Source organism: Saccopteryx leptura, chromosome 1, assembly GCF_036850995.1.
Source record: "Saccopteryx leptura isolate mSacLep1 chromosome 1, mSacLep1_pri_phased_curated, whole genome shotgun sequence".
NCBI classification, from domain to species: Eukaryota; Metazoa; Chordata; class Mammalia; order Chiroptera; family Emballonuridae; genus Saccopteryx; species Saccopteryx leptura.
This window is the reverse complement of record NC_089503.1, coordinates 108,117,063-108,136,617: the sequence shown is the minus strand read 5'-3', so window position 1 is coordinate 108,136,617 and position 19,555 is coordinate 108,117,063. Positions and strand designations below refer to the sequence as shown.

The window sequence follows — 19,555 nt, the reverse complement described above, 5'->3', positions numbered from 1 at the left end:
TATAATCTCCAGTTTTTAGATGAAGAAACTGAGTATCAAGAGACTATCTGCCTAAGGTCACATGGCAGGTAGTGTAAACCAGGATTCCACTGAGGTAGGCTGACTTCAGATCCCCATCCATTCTCAATCGTATCACCCAATTCTTACATTCCTGTGTCGGCTCAATATATTTCCTTTGTCTAAAATAATAAATATTCCCTTGATTTTCAGAAAGAAAAACCATAAAGTCTACCTTAAACTCCTGGTCAGATTCCTCCAATTCCTATTTTATTTATTTCATTAAAACTCAGTTATGATTGTTATCATGGCATAGTTATTTGTTGGTATATCTGATTTGTCCCCACTTTCATTCCCCAGAAGTGTAAACTCCTTGTGCAAGCAGGGACTGTGCATATTGTAGGTGTTCATTAAATACCATGTGAGTTACTCCTACAAATGTCTTTTAATATACATACCATATAAGAAGACTAATAATAAAACAAATAAGCCCAGTGTTCTTTAGTTCATACTTTGTGCTCTATAAATATAAATTAAGAACTGCATTGCACACAGCATTAACAGAACACTAAGAAACGCCATACGCAGAACAATGACTCTAATTCTGATAGAGTGGTGGCAAAGACAATTTATGGACAAGCACAGCAGGAACACTCATCTTTAATGCTGTAAGTGATTATAACATACTTTGTCAATTACTACATTTGTAAGCCCAAGGATTGTCTTGATTAACCAGATGGCAAATTTCAAAATAATAATTTGACTGATTCTTTTTTGACAAATACCTCTATTTAAACAGCTATACATTCTAATCCAACTGCCCATAAGCATAAACCTCTCAGATCCCTATTTAATTTTTAATTTATTGATTTTAGAGAAAGTGGAAGAGAGGAGGGAGGGATGGAGAGAGGGGGAGAGAAAAAAAAATTATCAATTTGTTGTTCCACTTATTTATGCATTCATGGTTGATTCTTGTTCTGTGTCTTGAGAAGAAATCAAACCCACAACCTTGGTGTATCGGAAGGATGCTCTAACCCAGTGGTTTTCAACAGACCAGTGCTAGTCCATGAAAATTAACCAACCTGATGTTGTATGAAGATTTTAGACCCAATGATTATAAACTCTATAATCTTTATACTTTATACAACATCAGGGTGGTTAGCTCTTTGTCAGACCAGTGGTTAAAAACCAATCCTCTAACCAACTGAGCTACCCAGCTAGGGCTAGAATCTTTATTTTAAACCAATGATCCATTTGTCAGTATTTGTACCAATACCACATTTTCCTATTTAATAAAACTAGGGCACCTGATAATACAAGACTTTTCCTATCATACCTTACAGATGGTCATGTCTGCTTTTGGACCAATATTCTCTTTAAAACCAACTACAGAAGCCCTTTATCAAGTTACCCCAGCCTGTCCAGGCAGTGGTGCAGTGGACAGAGTGTGAGCCTGGGATGCTGAGGATCCAGGTTTGAAACCCCAAGGTTGCCAGCTTGAGCAGTGGCTCATACCGCTTGAGCATGGGATCATAGATATGACCCCATGGTGACTGGCTTGAAGCACAAGGTTGCTGGCTTGAGCAAGGGGTCATGGCTCGCCTGACCAGGCAGTGGTGTAGTGGATAGATCATTGAACTGGGACACGGAGGGCCCAGGTTCAAAACCCCGAGGTCGCTAGCTTGAGCACAGGCTCATCTTGTTTGAGCAAGGCTCACCAGCTTGAACCCAAGGCTGCTGGCTTGAGCAAGGAGTCACTTGCTCTGCTGTAGCCCCCCAACAACCCCCCAGTCAAGGCACATATGAGAAAGCAATCAATAAACAACTAAGGTGCCACAATGAAGAATTGATGCTTCTCATCTCTCCCTTCCTGTCTTTCCCTATTTGTCCCTCTCTCTGTCACACACACACATAAAAAAAGGGGGCTACTGGCTCAGCTGGAACCCCCTGGTCAAGGCACATGAGAAAGCAATCAATGATCTACGTGCCACAACTACTAGTTGATGCTTCAACTATCTCTCTCCTTTCCTGTCTGTCCCTCCATATCTCTCTCTCTCAAAATAAATAAATAAATAAATTACCCCCCAAAATCCGTTGAGATTTGTATTGGAAATACATTAAATACATGGACTACTTAGGGAAAAATTGGTAACTTGATGGTATTGATTTTTTTCACTCTATGGACACAGTTCATCTTCATTTATTTATGTCTTTTTTTACGGCCTTTAAATCCTAATGTATTTTTCTCCTTAAAGCGTTTTGCATATCTCATTAGTTTTATTTCTAGTTACTTAATTGGTTTTGTTGCTATAAATAAACAGAACTTACTTGACATTGAAACTGAGTTCTACCAATACTCAAGTATCTACTTTTAAAACATTTTGAGATTATGAAGCTATATATTTTAAGTCTATGGTAAACATCAACTAAGGAGTTCTCTAAAAACGCTTATATTCTTCTTCAAATCATCTACTTAAAGAAAACTAGCAGTGTAAAATGCCTACTGAAAATCAGGCACTAGGCTAGGAAGTTTTATATTTAATCTACACCTCAAGGCAAATCAGGTTAAAGAAACCGAGTCTCAGAAAGGTTAAGTGACTTAGCTAAGTGACTAAATAGATAGAGCTGGGATTCAAATCCGAAGTCTGACTAGCCCTTTTCATTACAGTATATTATGAAAGCATAGTCAAGCATACACCAACATTCTCTACAGGGATATTCTGGCTTACCCTACCCTTAAAACTTAATAACATTAACAGTAGGTATCATTCATGTTAACAGCAGCAATCCTTCTGGAAAGAAAATTTTCATTATTTCAAATTCATTCACGCACTATGAATCCTAAGATCTCTGATTCAACAATGGAAGAGCTGATATAATTAGCAGTTGCAGTAATGTTTTTTTGTAGTGCCAGTAAATTTCCATCACCATGATTGGTTTCAAAAACCTGTTCACCTGGTTTTTTTCACCATCTCAGTTAGTGCTTATTCCTTTTCTTCCTACTAGTGTTACTTTTATTCTGTCCTTCAAGATACAGTAGGAGAAGGGGAAAAAGGAATAATTCACCTGCTTGCCTAGTCAGCATACTCAAGAATCATTAAGATGAGATGCTTTCTTTTAACTCGCAAATATTTACTTTGAACTAATGTCCAGAACACAGTCAAAAGCCACTTAAATGGTGGCACAGTGGATAGAGCATTGGACTGGGACACAAAGGACCTAGGTTCGAAATCCCGAGGTTGTTGGCTTGAGCGCAGGGTCATTTGCTCTGCTGGAGCACCCCCCCCTCCCCCCGCATCAAAGCACATATGAGAAAGCAGTCAATGAAGAACTAAGGTGTCGCAACAAAGAACTGATGCTTCTCATCTCTCTCCCTTCCTGTCTGTCCCTATCACAAAAAAAACCCACAAAAAACATTTATCACTTAACATTTGCTAAGACTCTAAGAATATGACATATGGTAATTATTTTGTACCTTTATACAATCTCCAAAGTCTTCAAATTCAGTAAACACTGGATGTAAAAAGTGTAAAGTATTTTGCCAAATGATTATTTTAAACAGCTAATTATACTGACAGTAGAATAACATACAGATATTGATGATTCACTAAAAGTTACATAAGGGAAACTGCCTGTTTAAAATGCTCAAAAACTTATGTTGTTTTAATTGTGAGATTTAATGGGATTACTTTATGTTATATTACATTACATATGTATATGTCACAAATCCCCTTCATAAACTGAAGAACCATGACAACTTCTGTATCACTGCCAATGAAAGTGATAATAAATTAACTTTGATCCTATGAAACTATTAGAAAGTTTTTCTATTGAGAATTATCTTCCCTCACATTTTTTGCTACCTATTTCCCATCTAAAAGAAAGTCTTATCTTTCCAAACTAAATAAGGTACTCTACTGAGGTAGATTACCTACCCAACCAAATTCCCCTTCTGCCATGAAGCCATCGCTATTTTTTCACCATGCTTGACATCTGCTTTGTCCTACATACCTCAAATTATCATTTGTCAGGAACACATAGACACACACAAAATACTTTAAAAAATATTTTTTGATTTCTTCATTCCCAAGAGGGGAAAAAGCAAATGAAGTCAGAAAATGAAAATATTTTATTTGCAAGAATGGCAAATGGCATAGTAAGTTTATTTACTTGCCTTAAAAAATAACACAAAGCAGAAGAAAAACTCAGTAGCTGATGGAACATGTAGCACAAGGGTTAAATAAATGCTTACCAAAAAAATGTTTACTATGCATTATATAAATAAAAAACTTGGTTTATCTCCAAGTTATTAGTAGTAGAACATATGAAACTTTTATAAAAATTTTTTAAAAACCTTGATTTTTAATATGCCATTATGAATCTCAAATATTAATAAGCAATAAAGTCTAAGCTCCAGATAAATTTAATCTAAAACTTTACATTGCTGTAACCAAGAAAACTTAGAACTAGAATTAAATCTAGACTTAGGAGTTACTTTCAGTTATCTGTATTCAATGACAGGTAAAGCAATTATTCACAGCATCCATATAAAAAAATGCTTAGAGATTTCCCCAAGTTTGCATCCTTCAAATTAAAAAAATAAAACTGTGAGGTAGGCCTTGGTCTTCCATGTCTAAAAGTTACATTGCAATAATTTCTAGACAAAAATAAAAATGAGCATCATCACTGCATTTTTTGCATGTGCTTGTATCGTTAATGCTATTTGTTCATTCTTGTTGAGCCAAAGTATTAGCTTTATTGGGCCTGATTTATTCCCATTAAAAGCAAACAATTTCCATGTACTATATTTATATACAAGGACAGAGCATTAATTAGTTTTGTTAATATATGCAAATAACATTAAAAAACTAGTCTTTTCTCAATAGACATACATATAACAAGTGATAACTGAATTGTTAAGTTTACTGAAACTAGGAGATTCAAAGCCAAAGAAAAAACAGGTATAGATCGCTTTAATAGTTTCCTATGTTGGAATAAAATACATACAGGTTAACTATTTTATTTTAAAAATGATTATGTATCTTGGCCCTGGCCAGCTGGCTCAGTGGTAGAGCGTAGGCCTGGCGTGCAGGAGTCCTGGGTTCGATTCCCTGCCAGGGCACACAGGAGAAGCACCCATCTGCTTCTCCACCCCTCCCCCTCTCCTTCCTCTCTGTCTCTCTCTTCCCCTCCCGTAGCCAAGGCTCCATTGGAGCAAAGATGGCCCAGGCACTGGGGATGGCTCTGTGGCCTCTGTCTCAGGCTCTAGAATGGCTCTGATTGTGGCAGAGCAATGCCCCAGAGGCGCAGAGCATTGGCCCCTGGTGGGCGTGCTGGGTGAATCCCGGTTGGGCGCATGCGGGAGTCTGTCTGACTGCCTCCCCGTTTCCAGCTTCAGAAAGGTACAGAAAAAAAAAAAGATTATTTATCTTTACTTTTTTGTGTGTGGCAGAGACAGAGAGTCAGAGAGAGGGACAGACAGACAGAAAGCGAGAGAGATGAGAAGCATCAATTCTTTGTTGTGGCACCTTAGTTGTTCATTACTTGCTTTCTCATATGTGCCTTGACTGGGGGGACTACAGCAGATCTAGTGACCCCTTCCTTGCTCTAGCCAGAGACCTTGGACTCAAGCTGGCGACCTCGGGGTCTCGAACCCGGGTCCTCCCGCGGCCCAGTCCAATGCTCTATCCACTGTGCCACCACCGCCTGGTCAGGCAAAAACTGAGTACAGTATCTTTAAATTGGTTTTTCCTTCCCTCATTTCTATCTGTTGGTTTACATTAGAAAAATATTTTGAAACTACCACAAATAAACCCACTACATCTTCAATAAATAATCAGTTAATGATCAAAAAAGCTATCACACTGCCATAGTAACAGAAAAATACTGGGTAAATCAAGTAAAACTTTTAATGGTTAAATACAGCCTTGTCTAGAACATCAAGTACTTGGTAGCACTGCATGGATGGCACTTATGCTGATTAGCTAGCTGGCTCTGGTTTCCTAGCAAAAGAAAATGGCTATTTTTTTTCCTTCTCCACAAAAATTTTTAGTCCTAAAAGGTTTTAACAAAGTAGTTGAAACTTGATTTGTTGTTTACAACTTGTAAGCAAAGGATTTGTTAATGTTTAAAAGAACTCCCAAATTTTGCCCCAATTATTTGTCATCTATTACTATTTTTTGGATATAGGCCTCAAGATAAAAGAAATTGTGAAAAAAATTCTACATACGTTCAAGAATTTAAAAACCCCAATATCATCAATAAAATGCAGTAACACATTTTAACATCTCTTTAAAAATCAATGGTCTTGAGCACTGTCACATTTTAATATAGGTAGCAATTTCTTAGTGATATATAAAAATATGCTGTCCCTTACAATAAATGGCACCTTAGAATTCCATGAAATATGGCAACTTTCTCAGAATTACAAACTTAACCCCCAAAGATGGCTGAGTATGTCGTTTTATAAATGAGGAAAAAGGAAGCCAAAATAACTGATGCCCCCAACGTCATAAAATCAACAGCAAAAGAGACTGGAGCCCAGATCTTCTCGTTCCCAGTAATGCCCTGAGCATTACACAACCCGCCACCGAGAGGCCAGAACGACGGGGGTTTCGCCAGTAGCTGACATCTGAGGCACACAGACATCGAATACCATTTCCCCCGCTGGAGAAGGCCCATCACATCGGGGCCCTGTGTGCTTACGGCCTGAATCGGAACGAACTGCCTCAAAAGTCACAGCGGCAACAACTAAAAAAAAAAACAAACCTTTTTTTTTTTTGGGGGGGGGGGGAGAAGATAACGACTTACGTACACTTCCGAAATCAAAGCTTCCCTGAAAGTAGGAACTGCCTAAGGGTCACGACAGTAAGCCCGTGCAAGCTCACCGGCCCCTTCTCCTCCCGGGAGAAGCACTCACCAAGGGGAACGACTGGCTCACATGGAGCCGAAACCGCACAGCCAGACCCAGGCGGAGCGCTCACCCGGCAGCCCTAGAAACTTGGCACATCTCTCGCAGTCTACACTACCCGATGCACAGGTGGTTGGTATGTTTACATCGCTCCTCGGAGGGAAAAATGCAGGACCCCAGTGACGGGAGTGACAGCCGCAGGCCGTTCGCAGGGCTCGCGCGGAGGGCCAGGGGAAGCCACGCGCCGGGGAGAAGGGGCCGAGAAGAGGACGCGGCATCTGGGCCCAGAGGCCGGAGCGCCGGGCGGAGGCTGTGCACGGCAGGCGGCGCGGGCGAGGCCGGCGGGGAGATGGCAGCCCCGGCCGCGGTTCCCGCCGTCGGCCGGCCCCCAGGCCGCGGGAGGCCATTTTAGCTGCGGGGCCGCCCTCCACGTCCCCAAACCTCGGCCATCTCTCGTCCCGCCCCCTCGGGGGGCCGCTCCCCGCCGCGGGTCGGGTGGGGCTGGAGAGGCCGGGGGCCCGGCCCGGCCCGCCGCGAGCGGGGCGCGGGGGTCGGAGCCGCGGGCGAGGGCCGGCGCGGGGGCGCCGTGCCGCCGGGGGCCGGTCGGAGGAGCGAGCCGGGGGGGAGAAGGGTGAGGGCGGGGAGCCGTTACCTATACTGGGCCGCAGCCGCCGCCGCCGCCGCCCCGCTGTGGGTGAATCCAAAGTAGTTGCCGGTCGCCATTTTGGCATCTTCCCCCAGCCGGCTGGGCACTGCGGCGGGCACGGAGCATCGGGTCCCATGGCGGGAGGAGAGGCGCGGAGACCCCGAGGGAGGGAAAGGGAGAGAGAGAGAGGAGCTGTGAGAGGCCGCCCTCGCTAGGCCCGGGCCGCGATCGCGGCCGCGTCGCCTCCCCCTCCCGCCTCGCACTCCTTCACTCACTCGCACGCCCCGGTGGCGGCCGCCGCCTCCTCCCCGGAGCCAGCCCCAACCCCCGCGCCTCCCCACTCCCCAGGCCGGGCAAGGAGCTGGGCAGGGACCTCGGCGGGGCACATTATACTCACCATAGGTGAAAGAAACTACAGGGCATATGGGAATCATGGGCTCGGGCTGCTGCTGCTGAACTCTGAACTCTCACCCGCTGCCTCCCTCCTCTGCCCTGCTCCTCCTCAGCGGAGAACAGACCGCCGCCTACCGCCGCATTGCGCAGGCGCCGCCGCGCTCGGCATTCTGGGAACTGTAGTTCCCACCGCCTTCGCAGCTCTACAAGGCGCGTGCCCAGGCCTCTGGCGAAGCTGGCTGGGGCGGGGGGGGGGGGGGGGGGGGGGGGCAGTCCGCAGTGGGAAACAGGCCTCGTCTCCTCCAATGTGACAGTGACAGCGAGACTGAATCGGGCTTCAGAGGAGAGTGCGAGGAGCACTTTGCCAGGCCGTGGAGGAATCCGGGAAAGTGGCCTGAGAGAGTGACTGATGTCTGTTAGCCTTGTTTTCACTCTCTCACTATTGCGCGTGCCTTTGCTCCTCTACCTTTCAGTCCCTCTCGCATGTGCGCTTTTAATTAGAATCTGAGCAGGACTAATCGGGATTCAACTATTTCCCGCGTACCTGCTTCTTGACCCTAGCTTCTAAGTTGGGGAGGAAACGATGGAAAGGAGAAAGAAAAAATGGCAAGTGTGCTATTATGTTGGATTGAAATGACACCCCCAACACCTCTCCCGAACACACCTCTGCTTGTACTCTCTTCCCCACTTGCAACCACTCCTTGACTCATATTGAGACTCCCCCCCAAGTGTCAGGCTGGAGGTACTGGAGATAGAGCAGTGAATAAAACAAAATATTTGCCCACATGGCATTTAGCTTGAGGGGTGTCAGACAATAGCTAAATAAATAGTACCTTCTGGTGATTGTAGCTTTAAGAATAAAGTAGCCCTGGCCCATGCTTGGTTGATTAGAATATCCTCCCCAAGTGCAGAGGTTGCCAGTTTGATCCCAGGTCAGGGCACCTGCAGGAACAGATCTATGTTCCGCTCTCTCCCCCCTCCATCCTTCCTCCCTTCTTCTCTCTAAAGTCGATAATAATAAAGAATAAAGCAAGGTAAGTCCTGACTGGGTGGCTCCGTGGGTGAAGCCTTGTTCTGGCACACCAGGTCTCGGATTCCCCCACCAGGGCACTTATAAAAAGCACAACTAGCCTGACCTGTGGTGGCACAGTGGATCAAGCATTGATCTGGAACGCTGAGGTCACTGGTTCAAAACCCTGGGCTTGCCTGGTCAAGGCACATAAGGGAATTGATTCTTTTCGCTCCTCCCCCCTTTTCTCTCTCTCTCTCTCTCTCATTCTCTCTCTCTTCTCTAAAATGAATAAAGTAATTTTAAAAAAAGCACAACTAAGTGAAACAACAAGTTGATGCTTCTCTCTCGTTCTATCAATGGGAACAATTAAAAAGAAAAAGAAAAAGAAAAGAAAGAGTAGCTTGGCCTGTGGTGGTGCAGTGGATAAAGCGTCGACCTGGAATGCTGATGTCGCCTGTTCCATCCTCTACTTGCTTGGTCAAGGTATATACAAAAAGCAGCTTCTATAAGTTGATGCTTCTCACTCTTCCCCCCTCCTCTCTCTAAAATTCAATCAATAAATTTTTTAAAAGAAGAATAAAGGAGATAGAGAGTGGGGAGAGTCACTATTTTATGTAGGGTATGGCTAGGGTAACCACTTGAATAGCGCCCTAAAGGACTTGGGGGACTACTAGCTTGGTAAGTACCTGAGGGAAAGACGGCAAGTGGAGGGTCCTAGAGCAAGAATGCTTGAGAGCAGCAGGGAAGTTAGTCTCGCTGGAGTTGAGTGATAGGGAGACAGGATCAGAAGGGGCCTCGGGGAGGGTGCCTGCTCTTTCACGGTAAGGACAGAACTATTCTCCCCATGCAAGTACTTATTTCTTCCCTCTTCTTTCTCACCATTTTCTCTTTACTTCCCTGGTCATTTCCAACCATCCTCTTTCCTCTTGCAGTCCCTCTTCTGATTGATGATTTTCTCCCACCTTACCTCTTTCCTACCTTCCATTAATGTATAAGGGCTCCATGTCCTTCAGTGTTGGATGTGAGCATTAAAAAGAAAGGCAGGCCTGACCTGTGGTGGCGCAGTGGATAAAGCGTCGACCTGGAAATGCTGAGGTCGCCGGTTCGAAACCCTGGGCTTGCCTGGTCAAGGCACATATGGGAGTTGATGCTTCCAGCTCCTCCCCCCTTCTCTCTCTGTCTCTCTCTCCTCTCTCTCCCTCTCTCTCTCCTCTCTAAAAATGAATAAATAAAATTAAAAAAAAAAAAAGAAATGCAAAGGGTGAATCAGAACTCACTCATAAAGTTTAGGGCTTTATCCCACCTTCTTAAGCCAGAGCAGAAACAAGCCCTTAATCCAGTGGTTCTCAAACTTTTTGAAGTTGGGGCACATTTAAAATCCTACAAATAATTGTAGGCACACTATATACAAATTTCTGAGAAATATGTTATAATAATTAAGTCAAATATTAAAGAAAAAAAATAAAGTCCAAGCATGGTTTTATGATAATTAAACAAAATAAATACTACAAAATTAAATTTATTCTGACATTAAAAAACATTTTTATGTTACATTTTTTGAGTTATGTTTTTTAGAATTTGTAAAAAAATAGGGGTTACAAAATAAAAAAATGACAAAAAAGTTATCTACATTCTTAGTAAGATTTAGTAAATTTGGCAGGTCCTGGCACAAATATGTTAAGTTTTTTCATTCTTGTGTTTATGAGAAACATAAGCCTGATATGTCCTAGCAATTTCTTCAATATTTGGGGCATATATTTGAAAGGCAAACTCTCATTTCCTCGTCAATACATTGAAGAATTCCTCTCTTTTTACTCTTAATTGTGTTGAGTGCAGAAACCCCCCCACAATACATATTATCGTAACTTTACACCAAACAAAGGATAGAAGAAACTTGCCTCCAGTCTTTCTGGGGAACATGGGGGTAGTGTAAACAATCCAGTACCACAGCTTAACAGCCTTTTGCAACCTAATCAGGCAAGTGAGGTGGGGGCTTGGGCAGACTATCAGCTTACAGCCAATTCCCCACACCTCTGTCCCCCAAAAATCTAAACTCCAAAAACCCTGTTGGTGTTTGGTCCCCAATAGGCACATATTTCTCTGGAATACCATAGGATGCACCTGGAAATCTTTGTGCCCTGGCACACACTATTGAGAACCACTGCCTTAATCCCTATCTGTGCCAACCCATACCTATATCTGTGCTCCCCTATACCTCCTGCAAAGGTACTGTTTCTAAGAACCTGTATGGTTTACCCTTTTATTCGTTTCAAAAAGGAGAACATTTTTAAAAATATAGAACAATATCATTGTACTGATGTTTTCTTAGGCTAAAGTTATCTGTGCTCTAAGTGTGCTACTAGGAAAATATATCTCCAACACATGACATATTAGAACTTCATGTTAAAGATAATTTACCTTAAACTTCATGGAGCAATTGCGTCTTCACGACACCGACTGTAAGTGCTTCAATAAATTTGCACTGTTAATTACCAGGCTATTTGAATAAAATTGGAAGAGAAAAGACAGGTGTTACTCACCTGCCTAAGAAGATTCTTTTTAGGCCAATTTTATGCTTGGTTGCTTGGCAGGCCTTTAGGGAAGAGGGCTGCTGGCACACCCTAGTGAACAAGCAGGTAACGAGAGAGGGAGGCGTGCCTCTTCACTTTGGTAACTGTTCTTAGTGGTCAGAGTAGGAGTGGCATAAGTGAAAACTGTTTACAACAGAGCTCTCTTCAAAAAACGAATCTATAGGAAAGGCCTCAACTTACCCCTGATTTGAGCTTATTTAAAGAAGGAGTTTTGGAATGAATTTGTAATCAAGAAGACTTGGTCCTTTTCCTGGGCATTTCTTAGTGGAATGACGTTATTTAACCTTTTCAAACCTGTATGACAGGAATAACAACTTCTCTTTCATAGGACTGCAGTGGGGATTCAATGAGGTAGCATTTCTGTAAAACAATACTAAGCACAGGATAGTTATGTGAAAAGAACTAGGCTGGTTGATTGCAAATCTTTAAAAAAATGTACCTTCTAGTAAGTGAATGCATTGTTTAGGTTACTCACCTAACCAATCAAAAAGTAGGTGGCTATGCCCTAGAGGGGCTTACGTCCCAGAGTGTACCCACTGTAAGCAACACAGCAGTATGCAATCCTCTGGACCAATAACAAAAGGTGGGAGGCTTGACCGGAAGCAGCTAGTTATAATACCTATCATCCTTCATGTCCAGGAATGGCTGGCATCAGAATACAAAAAAATATGGCCCTGGCTGGTTGGCTCAGTGGTAGAGCATCAGCCTGGCGTGTGGAAGTCCTGGGTTCAATTCCTGTCAGTGCACACAAGAGAAGTGACTATCTATCTGCTTCTCCACCCTTCCCTCTTCTCTCTCTCTCTCTTTTCTCCTCCCACAGCCATGGCTTAATTGGTTTGAGCACATCGCCCTGGGTGCTAAGGATGGCTTTCTGGAGCCTCCACCTCAGGCACTAAAAATAGTTCAGTTGTGAGCATGGCCCTTGTTGTGATCATGGCCCCAGATGGGCAGAGCATCAGCCCTAGACAGGTGTTAATGGGTAGATCCTGGTCAGGGTGAGTGCAGGAGCCTGTCTCTCTATCTCACCACCTTTCACTTGGAGAAGAAGAAAGGAAAAAAAATACAAAAAATTACACTTAACAGTCACTCCCCACACTTCAGCCAGAGTGATGGGTTCAAAACGCAAATCTGGTCAAACCCTTCTGCGCTTCCCTTCCTTCTTATAAAGCAAATTCACTAGTGTGGCCCACAAAGCCCTATGTGGTCTGACTTACCTGCCTTTTCACCCCTTCCTCCTTTTTCTCTCTATTCCAGCTATCTTGACTTGACGTTTACCATTCTCCCTGCCACCATAGGGCTTTGCATGTTCTCCCTGCAGAAAATGTTCTTCTCTTCACCAGGTTGACCCTGGTGCTTCAAGATCTCCACTCAGTAGACCCCTCCTCAGCCTTCCCTGACCCCTTGCTGGCTCAGACCTTTACTATGTTCTCAGAGCACCAGGCGGCTTGGCTTAGTTGCCTTTCTCACAGTTGTAATCTTTTACTTATTGTGTGATTGTTTGATTAATATGTGTGTTTAAAAAAAAAGAAAGAAAGAAAGAACAGGCCAAAATGGAGTCACTCCAGTGAAGCAATGTCACCAAAGCAGAATGTAATAACTAATTTAATTGCAGTTTCAGCCTCTTACAGGAGTAACATTTTAAACCAGTCTGTCTGGAATTTCCTGATTCATGCTAGTGAGGTAATCCGCCTGAGACCCCTGCTTTCCTCTAAGGCAGCTATTTTCAACCTTTTTTTTTTTTTTAATTTGTCTCATTGCACACACAAAGTAATTATGAAAATTCTATAGTACACCAATAATATGTTTTTTACTGATTTGACAAAAAATAGGTATAATTTTGATTTATTCACACCGACAGCTATTGTTGTTGGAGTATGGCTGTTATTATTTTTATTTGACAATCTAAGGGAAAAGAGGTCATTGCCCCCAATGAAATAGTCATGTATTGCATGTTTTAAAAATTCTTGCAGCACAGTCACTGCTCTACGGGAAGGTGTCCCTGTCTGAAATAATTTACACATTTTTTTCTTTAATTTTTTTCCATTGATTTGAGAGAGAGAGAAGCATTTAGTTGTCCCATTTAGTTGTGTACTCATTGATTGCTTCTCCTATGTGTCCTGACGGGGGTTGAACCTGCAACCTTTGGTGTACCAGGTCAATGCTTTATCCACTGAACCATCCAGCCAGGGCTGAAATAATTCACTCTTTTTTTTTTTTTTTTTTACAGGGACAGAGAGAGAGTCAGAGAGAGGGATAGATAGGGACAGACAGACAGGAACGGAGAGAGATGAGAAGCATCAATCATCAGTTTTTTGTTGCAACACCTTAGTTGTTCATTGATTGCTTTCTCATATGTGCTTTGACTGTGGGCCTTCAGCAGACTGAGTAACCCCTTACTCGAGCCAGCAACCTTGGGTCCAAGCTGGTGAGGTTTTTGCTCAAGCCAGATTAGCCCGTGCTCAAGCTGGCGACCCCGGGGTCTCGAACCTAGGTCCTCCGCTTCCCAGTCTGACGCTCTATCCACTCTGCCACCGCCTGGTCAGGCTGAAATAACTCACTCTTTTAACTTCTTAGTCCCACCCTCATTGTGCCTAAAAAAACCTTCCATTTTGTACAAGTCATGGGAGCACCCTCCTAGTTGCTAGAAGGGAGGCTGCCTGATTCATGAATTGCTTAATAAAGCCAATTAAGTCTTCAAATTTATTCAGCTGAATTTTGTACTTTAACATATATTTTCCTCAACAAACTCCAGCTTGATGAAGGCAGGGTGCCTGGTGATAGGCTCCCAATAAGTACTAATTAAGTGAATAAACCAGACTGTGCACAGTGTAATCTCTCTTTAATGATTCAGAAGGCTGTTTAGGAACTTGCAGTCCCTGGGTCATTATTGTGAACTGCAGCGGTATCTGAGGGCAAAAGAGGAAATGTTAATGGGCAAAGGAAGCTGACCAATAACCGTGAGATGGAGCTAGCCTGAGAGAGCCTGCCCCTAGACTTATGGAAAATGCATTTTGTAGCCTTTAGTCACACCTTTGAGTCATGGTCTGGTACACCCTGAAAGGCCTTGTTAAAATAGAAACATGGCAGCCAGAAAGGATAACATGAAAACTACTCTACACCAGGAGGAGTATGGTGTGGTGAATAAGAATATGGACTCTGAAGCTGGACTCACCTGGCTCCCACTCTGTTGTCACTCACCACTGTGTCACCTCAGCCACAACCTCTCTGTGCCTCATTTTCCTCCTCTGTATACAGAGTTGATAAAAGTAGCATCTACAGCAGGGGGGTTGTTAGTAAGGCTTAACAACCTCCAAATGTAAAGCTTCTAGATTAGTGCTTTGCAAACATTTATGTGAGTATTGGTCATTATTCTAATCACCACCCATTCTTAACCAATCAGAAAATGAGACGAAGAATGAGAATGTTTTTTGTAGGAGAAGGGGAAGATCAAGCCCATGAGAGTGTAAAAAGGAGGTGCCTGGATAGGGAGGGGTAGTATGGAGGGTCACAGGGTAGCATGCAAGGGGAGACGAGGGACAAAAGGTCGCTTCACTGTTTGCAGGGGCCCCCAGGCAGGGGACAGGAAGGTTAGTCAACAAGATCAAGGAGAGGAGCTAGCATTTATTTAGTGTTGTTGACACAGCCCAGAAGACGTTGTTTTTGAAATTTTTAATGTGCTGCCATGAAAGCACTTGTCTTCATTCCTCATTACTTAGAAATTTCACATCTCTACAAAGTAGTATCACTTCATGATTTCTGAAGGACAGAATATTCTAGGCGCTTGAACAGTTTTAAACATTAAAGACTCGCTAAGTCCAGGGTTTCCTCCAACTTTTTGATAAAAAAATCACTTAGGGAATCTTCTAATAATATGTCTCATTGTGGTCTCACTAAATTGAAATCCCAGCCAGCTGTGGCCTGGGAAACTATATAGCAAACACATCCTCCCAAAGTGATTTTTTTTTGAGAGAGGCAGGATGAGAGAGAGCCAGGAACATCAAGCTGCTCCTGTATGTGCCCTGACCCGGGGAATTGAACCAGTGACCCCCATGCTCTGGGATGATGCTCCAACCAACTGAGCTTTCCAGCCAGGGCTCCGAAGTGATTGTTATCATTAGGAAAGTTTGGGAGGCATTGGGCTCAACCTCATCGTTCTAAAGATGAAGATGCTGAAGCCCAGAGAAGCTGAGTAACTTATTAAGGAGACCTCTGGGTCTATGCTTATATAAGCACAGGCTGTTCCTGGAGGCACTGTACCTTTCTTTGGGGAAGAGCCCAGAGGACTGGGAATCTAAGAGGTGAAAGAGACTTTATTTTTTCATTATATCCCTTTTGTTGTGTTTGGGGGGAAGAAAAGGTTTTACCATATTATAAATAAATTTTTCTATTAAAAATCTACTTCTAAGTACATCTGATTTTCATACATCTCGGAAATACAGTCATTTGTACCCTGGTTCCCCCTACTCCCACCTACCTTGAGTCTGCTTTCTAGCTGTCAGACAGCCCCCTCACTTCCCTTTCCTCTGCCCAGCCCAGACTTCCCCACCTGTGCAGCAGCCCAGCCATCCCGGAGGCCAGGAGCATGTGAACAACCCCATCTCTGCCTGGAGGGCCTTGGGGTTGAGTCATCCACTCCCTGAGATGTGGTGGGAGCCCCGGAGCCCCAGGGACTGCTGGGCTTGGCTGTGGCAGCCAAGGCCTTTCTCTAGCATTAAGCAGCACTCAACCTTGAATACTGTCAGAAAGGTCACTGTGCTGAGGTGCCCACATTCCCACCTTTCTAGTTTTCCATGGCCACATCCTAAAGCCACACAGGCAAGATTCTGTGTAAGGTGGGGTTAGAAGAATACATTTAAACATGTGAACAGGGCCTGACCTGTGGTGGCGCAGTGGATAAAGTGTCGACCTGGAAATGCTGAGGTCGCCGGTTCGAAACCCTGGGCTTGCCTGGTCAAGGCACATATGAGAGTTGATGCTTCCAGCTCCTCCCCCCTTCTTTCTCTCTGTCTCTCCTCTCCCTCTCCTCTCTAAAATGAATAAATTAAAAAAACAACAACTAAGAATAAAAATCTGAACAGGAGAGTGTGGAACAAGTGAAACTATTATGACTGCTGTGAGTGTGCCAATTATTTCAACCACTTTGGAGAACTGCTAAAAAATTAAAGCTCAACAAATGCATATTTACTACCCATTAATACTATTCCTAGTATGTCTACAAAAATGTATATATATTTACTAAAAGATGTGTACAAGAATATTCATAGGGCCCGACCAGGTGGTGGCGCAATGGATGGAACATCGGACTGGTATGCTAAGGACTCAGGTTCGAGACCCTGAGGTCGCCAGTTTGAGCGCAGGGTCATCTGGTTTGAGCGCGGGCTCATCTGGTTTGAGAGAAGGTTCACCAGCTTGGACCTAAGGTCGCTGGCTTGAGCAAGGGGTTGCTCGGTCTGCTGAAGGCCCGTGGTCAGGGCACATGTGAGAGGGCAGTCAGTGAACAACTAAGGTGTTGTAATACACAATTAGAAACTAATGATTGATGCTTCTCATCTCTCCATTTCTGTCTGTCTGTCCCTGTCTATCCCTCACTCTGACTCTCTCTCTGTCTCTGTAAAAAAAAATAATAATAAAAATAAATAAATTGCTCCCTTGCATTAAAAAAAATAGGAAATTAAGAATATTCATAGGGGTTGACTGGTGGTGGCAGAGTGGATAAAGTGTTTACCTGGAGCATGGAGGTCACCAGCTTGAGCCCAAGGTCACCAGCTTGATCCCCTGTCAAGGCACACATGGGAAGCAATCAAGGGGTGCACAACTAAAGTGGGGCACCAAGTTGATGCTTCTCTCTCTCTTCCCCCCTCCTCGCTAATATTTGTAAGTACAACCATTCATATTGACCAAAATTGGAAACTACCCAAATGTTTATCCATCATCAAATGGGTAAAATAAATTATATCATATTCATACAATAGAATATTATCAGCAATTAGGATGAATGAATTAACGATACATGCAGGAGCATGTTAAAACTATGCAAAAAAACTATGCAAATATGTGTTTGTATGTCAAAGCCAACTTAGATTCTAGGCTTATATCCTTATAAACACGCTTTGCATGCACATGACTGTCCAATTTGATATCATGAAGTCACGTAGAGTGTGAGACAATCCATTGCCATACAGGGCTGTCCTGTGCACTGCAGGATGTTTAACATTTGACTCCTGACCATTAAATGCCAGGGGAGTCATTGAGACAACCACAAACTTCCAATATTTCCCCCAGATTGCAGTTTCACTTTGGTCGAGAGCCATCTGTGTAGCAGATAACTTCTAGGCTATGTGCCATTAATGTTCCTATTCATGGAACCCTGGAAGATCTACAAGCATGAAAATGATTTGATGGGCATAACAATTTGAATATTCTATCTCAGGTTTTCAAGGCTTCTCCACTCATTACACTGTAGACCTGTCCCAAATTAGGCTCCCTGGAATCCCAGGTTAATGAAGATTTGGGTGTTCTGTTTTTGGTGCCTGAGGTTAAGGGTCCAACAGAGGAGATGGGTAGTGTGCTCAGATATATAAGTGAAAATTATGCCTCTAACTACAAGCTATATATTCTACCTCTGCCTTGCAAACCCAACTTCTTTTTTTTTTTTTTTTTTTTACAGAGACAGAGAGTCAGAGAGAGAGAGATACATAGGGACAGATAGACAGGAACGGAGAGATGAGAAGCACCTCTTTTATAATAAATGAGACTCCTCAGATGTTCCACAGCAGAGGGTCCTTTTGTTTTTTTTAGCCTGTATAATCAATGAGTATATGAATCCATGCTGGACATTCTTGTTGGCTAAGTACTGAAGACCCTTGAGTGACTATTATATGCCAGGCTATATATTAACCCTATACTAAGCACTTCACTGGTGTTATCTCATCTTATCCTCACAACTCTCCTAGGTAATTACTATCATTGTTCCTAGGTTTTAATGGAGAAGAAAAGTGAAGCATAGAGAGTTTAAGTAATATTCTCAGGGCCACATACTTAATAAGCTTTAAGAGCCAGGATTTGAACCCATGCATCTGATTCCAAAGCTGCTCTTTAACATTACATTATTTTGTAATGATTACTTTCCATTAGTAAAAATAATTCCTTTTGCCAAGAATCTATACTTTGGGCATAGAGAAATGGTACAGCATTCCATTGGCTAAATACCTTTTGGAATTCAGTCTGCCTGTTGGCCTCCTGTATCAATGAAATTACCTTCAGCTTCGAATAACAGAAAGCTGATGAGTAAGTCTGAACAATAAGGGCATTTATTGCTTATTTAACACAAAGTCCCAGAGTTGGTTAAATGGCTTGATAATATCATTAAACACCATTGGCTTCCCAGTCATCAGGGTATTAGCTTTTCTTCCTCATGTATGCTATCCCTGGCCACAAGATGGCTGCTGCTCCAACTGCACAAGAGAAAGGAATGAACAGAAGCAAAGGCTTTTTAATGACTTTTTATTCCTAGCCAACTTTCTTTTACATCTCATTGGCTGCAAATGATTGATACGCCCACTGCCAAACACATTATTGGGAAAGGAGAATGGTATTATAGCGCTTGCCTTAGACAAATCACTATTCCTCTTCTGGGCTCTGTTACAGGGCTTTCCACCCTTTACAAAATAACAGTTATGTTAGAAAAGAAAGGGAATGGCTGCTGTATTAGTTTGCTAAGGCTAAACAAGAGAAAACTGGAGGCTGGAAAGTCCAATATCAGGGTCCAGCAAGGCTCAGTCTGTGGTGATGATTCTCTTCCTGTTTGGAGATAGCTGCCATCTTGCTATGTGCTCACATGGCCTTTCCTCAGGGTGTGTGCTGGGAAGAGGGAGGAAGGGAGTGGGCAAAAGGGAGAGGGAGAATGGGGAAAAGAGAAAAGAAGAAGAAGAAGAAAAAGAAGAGGAGGTGAAGGAGGAGAAAAAGAAGAAGAAGGAGGAGGAGGAGGAGAGGAAGAAGAAGAAAAA

At 43.1% G+C, this 19,555-nt stretch overlaps 1 protein-coding gene across 2 annotated transcripts in view; it reads right to left on the bottom strand.

The window, feature by feature from the left end:
- ZFR (zinc finger RNA binding protein) overlaps positions 1-8,070 on the bottom strand; it is an 87,074-nt gene extending 79,004 nt beyond the window's left edge. For both annotated transcript variants that reach the window (XM_066373778.1, XM_066373796.1), the window contains exons 1-2: positions 7,951-8,070; positions 7,560-7,659 (exon numbers count right to left, since the gene is read on the bottom strand). In XM_066373778.1, coding sequence (XP_066229875.1) covers positions 7,560-7,659; positions 7,951-7,987 — 137 coding nt within the window. In that variant the 5' untranslated portion in view covers positions 7,988-8,070. The remainder of the gene's footprint in view (positions 1-7,559; positions 7,660-7,950) is intronic.
- Between the last annotated feature and the right edge of the window lie 11,485 nt (positions 8,071-19,555).